Below are 11,436 nucleotides of genomic sequence, written 5' to 3' on the forward strand. Positions count from 1 at the left end.
YGAGGTCGGGCACTGGGGTGGTATCACCGTGGTATGAATCATTATCCTTTGGAGCAGCTCTCCTCAAGTAGGTCAGGTAGTGCAAAAAGTGGCTCTGTCCCTGTGAGACCAGAACCAAGTGGGACGTGGCTTTTGCACAAGAGCAACACTTCATCCCACCCCTGCTGACTTCCTGAATTTGGAAATTGAAAAATACCATGGGATTTTTTTTTTTTTAATAAATGAAAAGGATAGTTTTCGTTTCCTCTTTCACACAAGCTCAACAAGCCATCTCCAGATCTGCAGCAGTATCAACTCTAACAGAACTGCTTGCAGCAGACATCAGCCATGAAAATTTTAGCTAAAAAGAGGAATCTTAAAAAAGTCACCAGTCCCTAAATGTAGAATATTACAGAAAAAAACATCAGCTTGTAATTTTAACCTTAGTGCTTGTTCTTGTTAGAATGTCTTTTGTCAAGGCTGCCCTTGCCATAGCAACTCAAGCCATCAAACAAAACAACCAAGGTATGGAACATTTTACTTCCAAGTGGTTTTACTTTAATATTTTCAACTAAGGCACTTCAGGTTTGTTGTGTTAACGTGCAAGGAGCTTCCTTTGTTCTTGGGGCACCTCATACAACGGAAAGAGGGCAGCTGGGCAGCTTTTGCCCACTCAGTTATTCAGTTAATGAAATATCTAATTCATCCATAAGCAGGCAATGCCCCAAATCAAATATTCCACCGATTTAACTTTGCTTTGCTCCTCACACAGGCCTGTGAGCAAGAGGCAAGCGCAGGTGCTGCAAAACCAGAGTTCCAGCACCACGAATTTCGTGGTGTGCTCTGCAAACCCACCTACATCCCCCACCTTCCGTGGGGGCTACAAAGGGCTCCAGGGAAGCGGGAGCCTTTCTTCAGGCCCTCTTATTCTGCCTATTCCTTTCTCTTCATTCAGAAGACGTTTTCAACAGTGCTGATGTTGTTCTACTGGGTACCAAATCTAAACCAAACAGCATTTTCCCACTTAGTCTATTTATTTATTTAACTCATATAATTTATTTATATTATTCATTTATTTCTATTCATTCTTTTTTCTTTTCATTTTTATTCATTCTCATTTTGCATTACTCTATGAGTACTAGTACTCTAGAGTACTCTATGAACACCAGTGCTCTATGAGTACTCTATGACTGCTCTGAGTACTAGAACACTAGTATGAGTGCTCTATGAGTACTAGAACACATACTCTATGAGTACTAGTGACCACTAGTACTACACAGCACTGCTGAGTATTGGTACTCTATGAGTACTATGACTGCTAGTACTCTATGAGCACTGGTACTCTAGCACTCGACAAGCACTAGCACTAAACTACCAGTACTAGTTAGCAACCAACTAATCACCAGAATAACGCCCCCCCCACACACACAAACACACTCCCAGCCTGGTGCCTTCCCTGGGCAGAGCCACCCACGCTCGCGGCGGGGCCCAGCACCCGAAAACACCCGCACTCCCGCCACCRAAAACACCCGCAGAAGCCATTTTATCATTTTATTTCACTTCATTTCATTTCATTTCATGTTATTTCCCCTTCTTCTCTTCTGCTTCGCTCGGTTTCGCGTCGTCGTCGTGGTTGTCGTCGCCGCCGCCGCCGCCCGCCCCTTCCCGCCGCCGGGGCCGCGCGGCCCCGGCGGCGGGAAGGGGCGGGCGGCGGCGGCGACGGAGGCTCCCGGGGCGGAGCCTGGCGGCGGAAAGTGCTGAGTCACGGGCTGACGCCGCCGCCACCGTCACGTGCGGCCGCGCCGGGCCCGTTGGCGGCCGCGCTCCCGCACAGCCATCCCCGTCGCCATCGCCATGGGGCTGCTGTCGCAGGGCTCGCCGCTGAGCTGGGAGCAGACGCGGCGGCACGCGGCGCACGTGCGCGCGCACGGCATCCTCCAGTTCCTGCACATCTACCGCGCGCTGCGCGACCGACACAAGGACGTGCTCAAGTGGGGCGACGAGGTGAGCGCGGCGCCCGGCCCGGGGAGCGCCGCCTTGTGCCTTTTTTCATTATTATTATCCGTTAGTTATTTATTTCTGACGCTAAAATAATCTCTGCGCCGTCGCCACAATCCCCCCCCCCCCCCCCCGCCCCGACCCGGTGTTGGAGCGCGGAGGTGCCGGAGCGGGAGCCGGGGCGGGAGATGCTGCCCGGGAGCCGGGCCCCGCTGCGCGTGCCGGGCTCGGCACCGGCGGGGAGGCACCTCGAGGGATCGCCCGGGTGGTCACCGGGGCCGCGGGCGCTCGTGGAAGAGCCCGAGCTGCCCACACGCGTACATACATACACATACATGTATGTACGTGCGTCCACGCGTGGCGTGTCCGTGTCCCGGTGGCGCCCCTCGTCCCGGCCCGTGCCGTGGGGAAGGGGCAGCGGGCGGCCGCTGCGGCGCGCGCGGGGCCCCTTCGGCTCCCACGGGTCCCTCGCAGGAGGAGGGCGACCGGGGTGTCCCCCCTTGCGCCGAGACCTGGGGGGTTCCTCGGGGATCTCTAACGCGCAGGGCTGGCGTYTCCGTTTGCGCTCCCCTGTTCCCCGCGTGGGGCTCAGGATGCGGCCGAGGCTGCTCCCCGAGTGCAGCTCGGGCTTCCCGCTCCTTGCCCGGGGCTCGTGGTTTCGCTGCCTGCCTCRCGCTGGCTCTGGCCACGCAGGCCCGGGAGGCTAAACCGACAGGAAACCTTCTCCCGTTCTGCCCTCCAGGACAGCCGTTCTCCTCCGCGGAGCTCCCGGGTGTCCCCACGGGCTCCCGCGGGCCGTGGCGGGAGCGCAGGGCAGGTGGCCGGGCCGCGTGGGCCAAGGGGACAGCAGAAATGGCCCTTGGGGTGGCAGACCCGCGGTGCTGGGTCACCTCCGCAGACCCGCAGCGCTGCCCTGCCCGGCCTGGTGCTGCCCTGGCGCGGGAGCTGCCTGCACCAGSGCCTCGTACCCGCCACGTTGCCCTYTGGAAGAAGCTCCMGTTGGTTTTGCCATGTTTAGGGTCCAGATGCAGATTTTTAAGAGCAGGATGGTGCCTGACAAGGAATTAAGAGCTGTGTTTGAAATGCCTGTAAATATTTAGAGGAAGCTGAGTAACACTGTTCATCTACCCCGTGTTTTAGCAAATGGTAATCACCTCAGGTGTGGCAACTTGTCTTTATTATGCAATTTCTTAAATAACACCAAACTTAGGAGCATGTTAATGTACCGGATACTTGCTGCCAGTCTGCTCTTGTTGTACAAACAGAAGATGTGCCCATCTCCATAACTTACCTCAGCTGCTTTGTGGATAGACCAGTGGGGAAAAGCAATGTTAGTTTTCTCCTTTCAGGTATCTAGCTATTAGAAAGGGGTGTCACACTTYTCTGCAGCTTAAGGTAAATCAACCAGCTGTACAGTTTTTAAAAAAAGCCTTGTGTGACCTTCATAGAGGAAGTCATAGCCTGAGGGGTGTTTTATAGTCTGAAAAACTCTTGAAGATAAAAATCAGTAAGRGAGATGACAGCCCTCGCATTAATGTTGGTGATGAAATCAGAATAAGTGAGATCACTGTTTTGTTCAGAAGATRTTTCTGAGACCAGATTTGATGAAAGATACATTTCTGTACTTAGTTTTTAAGGGAKGCCTCTGAAGGAATAAAAATGTACTTGGCACATACAGAGCTCGCCTTTCTGGGCAGAGCGAGCTGTAATCCACGACAGATTCCGCTGCCTGGACCCTCCATGGAAGTGAGGGGGACCCTCACACACGTCACGAGGYGCCGCTGTTGGGAGCAGCGCGGTGGCCCTTGCTGCGACGCAGCAGCCGTCGCCAGAGCCCCACGGCTCCCATTGCCCCGACTGYGGAGCTGCAGAAGTCAAAACATGGGTTCTGCTGCCTCCCGGGGAAATAAGCTATCTTCCTGTTTTCAGGATTAGGAGAACTCGAGGAGATAAATTGCTCTTGCCTTTTTTATTTAGTTGGATTTGATAATCTCGAAGGTCCTTTCCAACCATTATGATTCCATGATTTATTTATTTTTTTTCAGGGTGGTTGTTTTGGGCTGTTTGCTTCCTGTAAGTCTCTCACAGGCAACTGTCAAGCCTTGCAGCAAAAAGAAGGTCCTCAGATGCCAATGTAAAAGAGTAAGACTTGTCTAGGGAACATCCTAAAGGACACTTTGTTCCTGCATCCGCAGGTAAAGGTCCTCTGCCTCTTCATCATCCTTCTGCCTCGCTTATTTTCAAGCGGACAGTTGGCTCCTCTGTGCCAGTCTTCTCCTCGCTGTGGAGAACAGGAGTCACTCGCAGCAGAACCTCATCTTCCCTCAGCAGCACCCTTCTTGTTATCCTCCTTATTACCCCCAAAATTTGTCTGTGTGCTAGATACTCCAGGGAGACATCTCTGTGCTCCACACCACCGTTGTCTCGCATTTTCCTTGTGTCATCTTTCTCTCCCATCCGACGCTCTGTGCTCACGTTTGTGTTTTATTTCAGGGTGGAAGTCCTGGAGCTCGTGTGTGTGCAGCAGAGGCACAAAAGAGCAGGGAGAGCAAGCAGGTAGCTCGGGCAGGCGCTCCATGGCAGCGGGAGCAGTTTTCAGGTGTTCCTGACAGTAAAGCAAAGGCTGTTCRGCTGCTTCCTGCTTTTTCTCCTGGAAAGCTCTCTCATGAGCGAGTGTCTTGCCCATCTCTGGCACTGGTCAGGGCTTCTTGCCTGGCAATTGCATCTTCTAGCTGATAAACTGGAAATAGGAAAAAAAAAAAAGAAGGGGATATAATAAAGAACAAGGAGAAGCTGCTTCTGCCCATGAAAATGATGGGAAAGGAAAAACAGAGAGAGATCCATTTGAAATTAAAAAAAAAAAAATGAAGGGGGAGGACAGAAAGAAAGAATAAACAGAAGATGATGATTTTATTTGGAAGTGTGTATGAATGAAACAACAATGTGATTCACCCGACCTTGTTTGGAGAAACTGGACATAGTGACCCTTCTGTTGCATGCCGGTCCTGCCACGGCCAGTGTTGTGGCTCAGCGCACACAGCGCAGCGTGTTCAGCCTTTAAAGGGTCTCCCTCCTTCATGGGGACTTGAAGTGAATTTTGGAGGCCTCGAAAATAGGTTTGACAGCTAACTGAATGAGGCAGGGTGAGAAATGTGCCACCGCGCTGGCTGCAAGTCAAAGGAATGAAAGAGTTGGGTTTGTGATGAGTTAACTTGAGTATCTGCTGCTCAGCAGCTCCTGCTGCAAGAAGCAAAGCTGCCCTTCTCGGAGGCCACGAGAAGAGCAGCCGTGGGTTTCTTGTGTGGCCTCTGGCGATGCATGATTCGCTCTAAAGCCTCTTCTCCTTTTTCCTAATGAAAGGCTGCTCTGTGAAAATCCCTCTCCTTTCRCTCGGTTCTTTCTAGGGACCAAGCTGCAGTGCTGCTATATTACTGATGTTCATGGCCTCTGTGCTTTTTCAGGGCAGCAAGGATGTGAAACTGGTATCAACAGTGAAACCTGAGTTAGTGTCTGCAGAATTTCAGACTGGTAAAATAATTGTTGCAACTTAAGGAAATTGATCTGGGTTCAGGTGTGTGGTTTGAATGACTTTAATGACTCCTTTAATGACTCCTGCTCCTGTAAAACCAGAATCAATGTCTAGGGTGACGAGTCCAGGTGGCCTGCTGTGTAGCTCCTGTCTGTAAAAACACAGGTGAAATTTTGGTTGCCCCTTCTCTAAAAGATAAGAAAGGAGGGAGACAAAAGGGAGACAAAAAATGAATGCAAGGGAGAATTTATGTAGTGTAGTGATGAGAAAAGCCTCATCTTCTGTGGTAAGAAGAGCTAAGTTCAGAGGGTATCGTGGTGTACAGGAGAGCTGTTCATCTCTTCCCATTGTACGAGAATTTGGGGTAAGCTAATGGAAAGGAAAAATAGCAAATCATTTCTTACTTTACAAAGTCCAGATGTACCACGACACAGAATACCCTGCCAAGACAGACACGTGGATGACAAGAATAGGCAGTTCATGGATGTGCGTGTGTCTGTGGTTTGTTTTTAATCAAAGTGCTTTAAAAAATTCACATGCTGCAGGATATGTGCCCCTCTATGCAAGCCCCTTAGGCAGACAGCTTCAGAGTGGCTCATCTGGGGTTTCTTTAGCCTTCAGCTGGAACTTTCTTAACTAGCTTTTAATTGCGTATTTTGTAAATCCAGCTACTTACTCGTTTTCTGTTTTTATTTTCCTAGCTGGCAATAGTAAGTTGTTTTTTAAAAAAGTTCAAGTTACGAGCTACTCATCAAAATTATGCTCTGATGGTTAGAAATTATTTTGAGTGGGGCAGCTAATTAGTAGTAGCAACTGTCCACTCTACAGGTTGGGCTTGTTGCTGCAGCCAGTGAGACCAGCACCACAGCCTGGCTGGTGCTGGTCTCACTGGCTGCAGCAACAGGTTGCTGGGCATAAGTTGCATTTTACTGTTGTTGTTTTAGCTGTTCGCTGGAAGGCCAAGCTTAATAAAAACACAAAAGTAGCTTCAAATCTTACAGATTTGTGTGTGTATTTTATGTTTGTGCTCTCATCACGTTAAGGCAGTCACCCCTAGCGTGTGCCCTTCCACTGGATTCCCCAAAGTGAGTGCATTTCTGAATTCCTGCCATGCAGAAGTTCCTCACAAGGCTCCCTGCCAAGTGCAGCACGAGTGGCTGCRTTTCAGTGGTAGCTCTCTTGATTGATGTGCTCAAGAGCGGCCCTCGAGAGAGGGCTGGTCACTTGTCACGTGTGTGCTTGCTCGTGCTTTGTCCCTGAGCTCTGTTTGGGTCCCGAAGGGGACAGTGATGCTGTTTACTCACAGATGTGGTGCTCCTTTTGTGCCTGTGTAGCTGCTGGGTCTCCTCGAGGCTCTTGGTTGGCTTTGAAGGTGCGATGTCAATGCATCAGCTGACACTGCTTGAGGTGCAGAGCCCTCTAAATGACCTCAGTGGTGCCTGCAAATAAACCTCCTTAAATCTTGATTTGAACAAGGTAGGTGCCCTTGATGGGTTTTCTCCTGTTGGCTGCGGTCCCTTCTCTGGATGCTTTGTCTGCTGGTCGTGAAACTGCTTTTTCTACCCAGCCCCTTAAGCCCCCTTATTAGCATTCGAAGGAAAAGCCTAAGCTAAATTGCATCTAAAGCCTCTACCATTCAAAATATGTCTGATGTGTTAACCTCCATCCCTAGGGACTTGATTATTTTGCTTTAACTGYCTTCCTCAGTTCTCCTGTGGACAGATCATAAGATATTCGTAGACTGTAGTGCAGAAATAGCCCCAACCTGCCTTGGGGTAGTGAATGTTGCTACTGTCTGTAAATGGTAGTGCTGAGCTCACCGTGGTCTTTCTAATCTCACGGAAAATACAATGCAGACCTGCCCTGGGACTGCTCAGATTTTGGTTTTTGTTTGTTTGTTTTGTGTTTTTTTTTGTGGGGAAGGGGAGTGGGGATGTTGGATGGGGGATACAAGAAAACAAGAAGCTAAAATTTGTAACAAATAGTGACCTACCCCATGGTATCCACAGATTTCTTCTCCAATATTAGACCTCGAGAGCAGAGAGGCTTTCATTATCTACTATTTGAACATTTGGTAGGGAAATATTCTGCTCACGGTAAACTTTTTACCTTCAATGCATATCTAATTATTGTAACGTTCTGTGGGTTTTTTTTTTAATTTATTTATTAATCCATCATAATTCCTCTTTTGCCACAGGATTTCCTCTTCTCCTTGCTGTGCAGATATGTTATTTCAGTTAACAGTGCTTGAAAGATTGAGGAAGAAGGATGAGTACAGGAAAGCTTTCTCTTACTTTCTGATGCAAGAGGCTAATTAGAAACAGCATCTTGTTTGATAGTTAAATAATAATTTTTCTTTTAAATCTAACAATTCTAAGTGCGTCTCTTAAATTCATGCTTTTCTGTGGAAGTCTAACACTATCCTAGTCCTCTTTTTAACAGTATTATCTTTCATATTGTGCAGTACAACGGTTAAAGAAGAGATCCGTTGTTCTTTGATGTGCTACATTTTGTTCTTTACATACATGCAAATGGTTTTAATCTCTAGATTTAGCTTTCAATAACCCTGCTTCCTGGTTTGCGGTGTGCGCTGCACAGGACATCCTTTAGTCAGGCTGTATCACATGCAAAAGAACAAAATCTGCAGTCCTGATGCAGGCAAAAAGGAGGGGGAATGGGCAGGACCACTCAACTGGGGCTGGTTTTATTAGCCAAGAGCCACAGCAGACCCTTAATTTTTGTCCCTGTCTGCAATACTCTTTAAGATGGCATAAAAGTTTCTCATTTTTCTATTTGCTGTCAATGAAAGCATTAGCATTCTTTTGTTTTTTAGAATGTGATTTTTGCAGGTCTGTTTAAAGAGARCTGGAGCACATAAATTCTTTTCTGAATTAGCAGCTTTGAATATGTATGGTCAAAATTAAGAAACTTGAGAAACKCATTTAATTCTTGGTTTTGCTGTTGGTAGGACGTTTTAAAACTTCTTCCTAGGGCAGAAAAAACCTGTTGTAATATCGCTAGCATAGACATGCTCTGACCTGAGCGGTTAAGTGGTTTGGGGCTTGCTGAAGATGCATGGGAAGCTGCCTTGTGCTGTGTCTCYGTGGTGGTTTTCCTCCTACTCTTGCCTCCCCCAAGGGCTAGACCCCCTTCTGGGCCTGTTAAACCTGTCACTGAAGCTACGTTATGGACTGTGGCTGTTTCACCACAGCAGTGCAGAGGTGATAACTGCATTAGAAAACTCTGACGTTACACTTCACATGTATCCCAAGTACATGTATATGCAAAATAAAATCTACTTTTCCATGTTACCACTGAAAGCTTGTAGGAGGACTCTCTAATGAGCAGTCAGATTATTAAGACTTTATAGTTGTGTAAAACACCAGCTTAATGATGCATGGCATTTAAACRATATATTAGATGACCAATAAATGGCAAAATATTTTTTTTATGTATCAGAGCATAATAAGCTACTGAAATCTTTTTGGGGGGCTCCGAAGTTTACTGAATTTTACATTCTAGTTTTTATGTAAATATATGAGGTATGCTACATGAAAAGATTTTTATCAAGTGTTGTGTTGGCTTTTGGTAATAATAAACAGAAGCAACGTGATCTTGTTTGGTGCTGAAGGAGAATCTTCAGGCTTTTATAAACCTGCAGGTCAAAGGGAAAGTACATAGAAAGGAACCTCTGATAATCAGACATTAGGTCACTCCAAGTATCACTCCATTTACTTCCAGCAGTATTTGCACTGTGAAAACACTGGTATCAGTATGGCATCTCACAGTTATGCAAAGGAAATATTAGTAAGATTTTCTTTTGGAAACAGTAGTGGTCCATGAATCATTTTTGGTTATTTTTTAAATGTTCGGTGGAAATCTCAGAGCGTGGTAGAAGATGAATGCAGAGAACAGTCTCTGCGGTCTCCTTCCCTGAAGGAAAAGGCAGAGAGTGTGTACGTACAAGGGTGCCCGCTCTTCTCAAAAACAGTTCCTTTTCAGATAATTCTTATTTTTCTCTGTTATACACTATCAGGCCCTTCAGCACTGTACTTCTGTGTTTTCCAAAATGTAAGACTGTACTTTTACTTGGCTTTTTATATACGTGACATACCACTAAAACAGAAATACCTCAGGGCAAATACTATGAGTATGGTAAAAGCATTTGCGTAACATGCTGGAGCAGAGGTTTTCCACTCACATGCTAGACGTGCTGAATACACTAGGAACAAAATAATGGTTTTAATTGTGTGTGAAGTGGGATTTTCATCTTGGAAGGAAGACCACTACAAAAGGCAAGTATATGGACAGAGGTTCAGTGTGGGACATGTGAGTTACTTTCATTTACATTCTTACTTTTTAGAGCTGCTATTGAAGAGTTGCTTGACTGATATTTTCTCAGCTCTAAGTTGTGTGTCTTATGCAGAAAGAATACATGTAGTTTTGGTCAAATAAAACAGCGTGAACTCTTGAATTTAAATGCAGCTTTAAACATGCTTACTGTTTTCCAGAAGACAATTGTCTTTCCACTGCTGGGCAAATTCAGTACAAGTATTGGGCTTAATATGTAAAAAGTGGCTTGGCCGCTCTTCAGCAGAGGGTAATTCAAGGTCTGGCGTGCACTTGGACTTAGAGATTTTGACATTAAGGAATTTTCAGAAGACTTGAATTTCATCTCTAGGCAACTGCAAAATAGTTCTGCCAAACGAAATACTACCGTTCTAGGTAGTGTCCTGCCAACAAGCTATTGTGTAACGCCGCTTTCCTAGAAGATAAGGCAGTTGAGTAAAAATCATCTGGAAGTGTTATGTAGTCGCAGAACATGACAGGTCAGTGGTTCAAAGGAAGGAAGACTAGAAATAGAATAACTACTCAAAGAATTTTTAACTAGTATTCTTGTAAAGAATAGTCATTCTTTCTGTTGGCTCTTGGGTGAATCACAGAATGACTGAGGTTGGAGGGGACCTCTAGAGATCATCTAGTCCAACCCCCCTGCTCCAGCAGGGACCCCCAGAGCGAATGGCACAGGGTGGCATCCAGGCAGGTTTGGAAGGTCTCCAGAGATTCCACCACCTCCCTGGGCAGCCTGTTCCAGGGCTCCATCACCCTCACAATGAAGAAGTTTTTCCTCGCATGGAGAGGGAACTTCCTGTGTTGCAACTTACACCCATTGCCCCTTGTCCACCACTGGAARGTCTGGCCCCATCCTCTTGATACCCTCCCTTAGGATGCTGGTACACATTGGTAAGATTCTATCTCTCAGTCCTCTCCTCTCCTCTCCAAGCTGAACAGGCCCAGGTCGCTCAGCCTTTCCTCATGGGAGATGGCCCAGTCTCCTCACTGTCTTTATAGCCCTGTGTTGGACTCTGCAGTAGCTCCACGTCCCTCCTGTCCTTCGTAGCTCAGCACTGCACACAATACTCCAGACGTGGCCTCACCAGAGCTGAGTGGAGGGGCAGGATCACCTGCTCGCAATGTTCCTCCTAATGCACTCCAGGATCCCATTGGCCTTCTTGGCCACAAGGGCACTTCGGTGGCTTGTTGTCTACCAGAACCCTGTGGTCCTTCTCCACAGAGCTGCTCTCCAGTCCCCAACTGTGCAGCGGCGTTTTTTTTTTTTTTTTTTTTTCCCCTTTTCCTCACTAGGTACAGGACCCTGCACTTGCCCTTGAACATCACAGCATTCCTTGCTTCCCAAATGTCCAGCCAGGGCAGTCTGATTTACTCAAAGTCTTTTTGTACAAAGACTCTTTAAAACACTCCAGAATTAAACGCATTCTAGGCTTACGCTGTATGTGGATTTGCAGGTTTCCTTTAGCAGCCTCTCTGGCAAAGCTGTTCCTCCTCCTGATGAGGCGTCCACGGTGTTTCTGCCAGCCCTGGGCCAGCTCGTGCCCACCGGGGGGATCAGCGGAGCCGAAGATGGCGCT

At 47.4% G+C, this 11,436-nt stretch overlaps 1 protein-coding gene across 2 annotated transcripts in view; it reads left to right on the plus strand.

Annotated features, from left to right (window-relative positions):
* The first annotated feature begins 1,815 nt into the window (after positions 1 to 1,815).
* GCLC (glutamate-cysteine ligase catalytic subunit) overlaps positions 1,816 to 11,436 on the plus strand; it is a 33,332-nt gene continuing 23,711 nt past the window's right edge. For both annotated transcript variants that reach the window (XM_026034280.1, XM_026034281.1), the window contains exon 1: positions 1,816 to 1,983. In XM_026034280.1, coding sequence (XP_025890065.1) covers positions 1,834 to 1,983 — 150 coding nt within the window. In that variant the 5' untranslated portion in view covers positions 1,816 to 1,833. The remainder of the gene's footprint in view (positions 1,984 to 11,436) is intronic.

Source organism: Nothoprocta perdicaria, unplaced genomic scaffold, assembly GCF_003342845.1.
Source record: "Nothoprocta perdicaria isolate Ctin4 unplaced genomic scaffold, notPer1 scaffold_141, whole genome shotgun sequence".
NCBI classification, from domain to species: domain Eukaryota; kingdom Metazoa; phylum Chordata; class Aves; order Tinamiformes; family Tinamidae; genus Nothoprocta; species Nothoprocta perdicaria.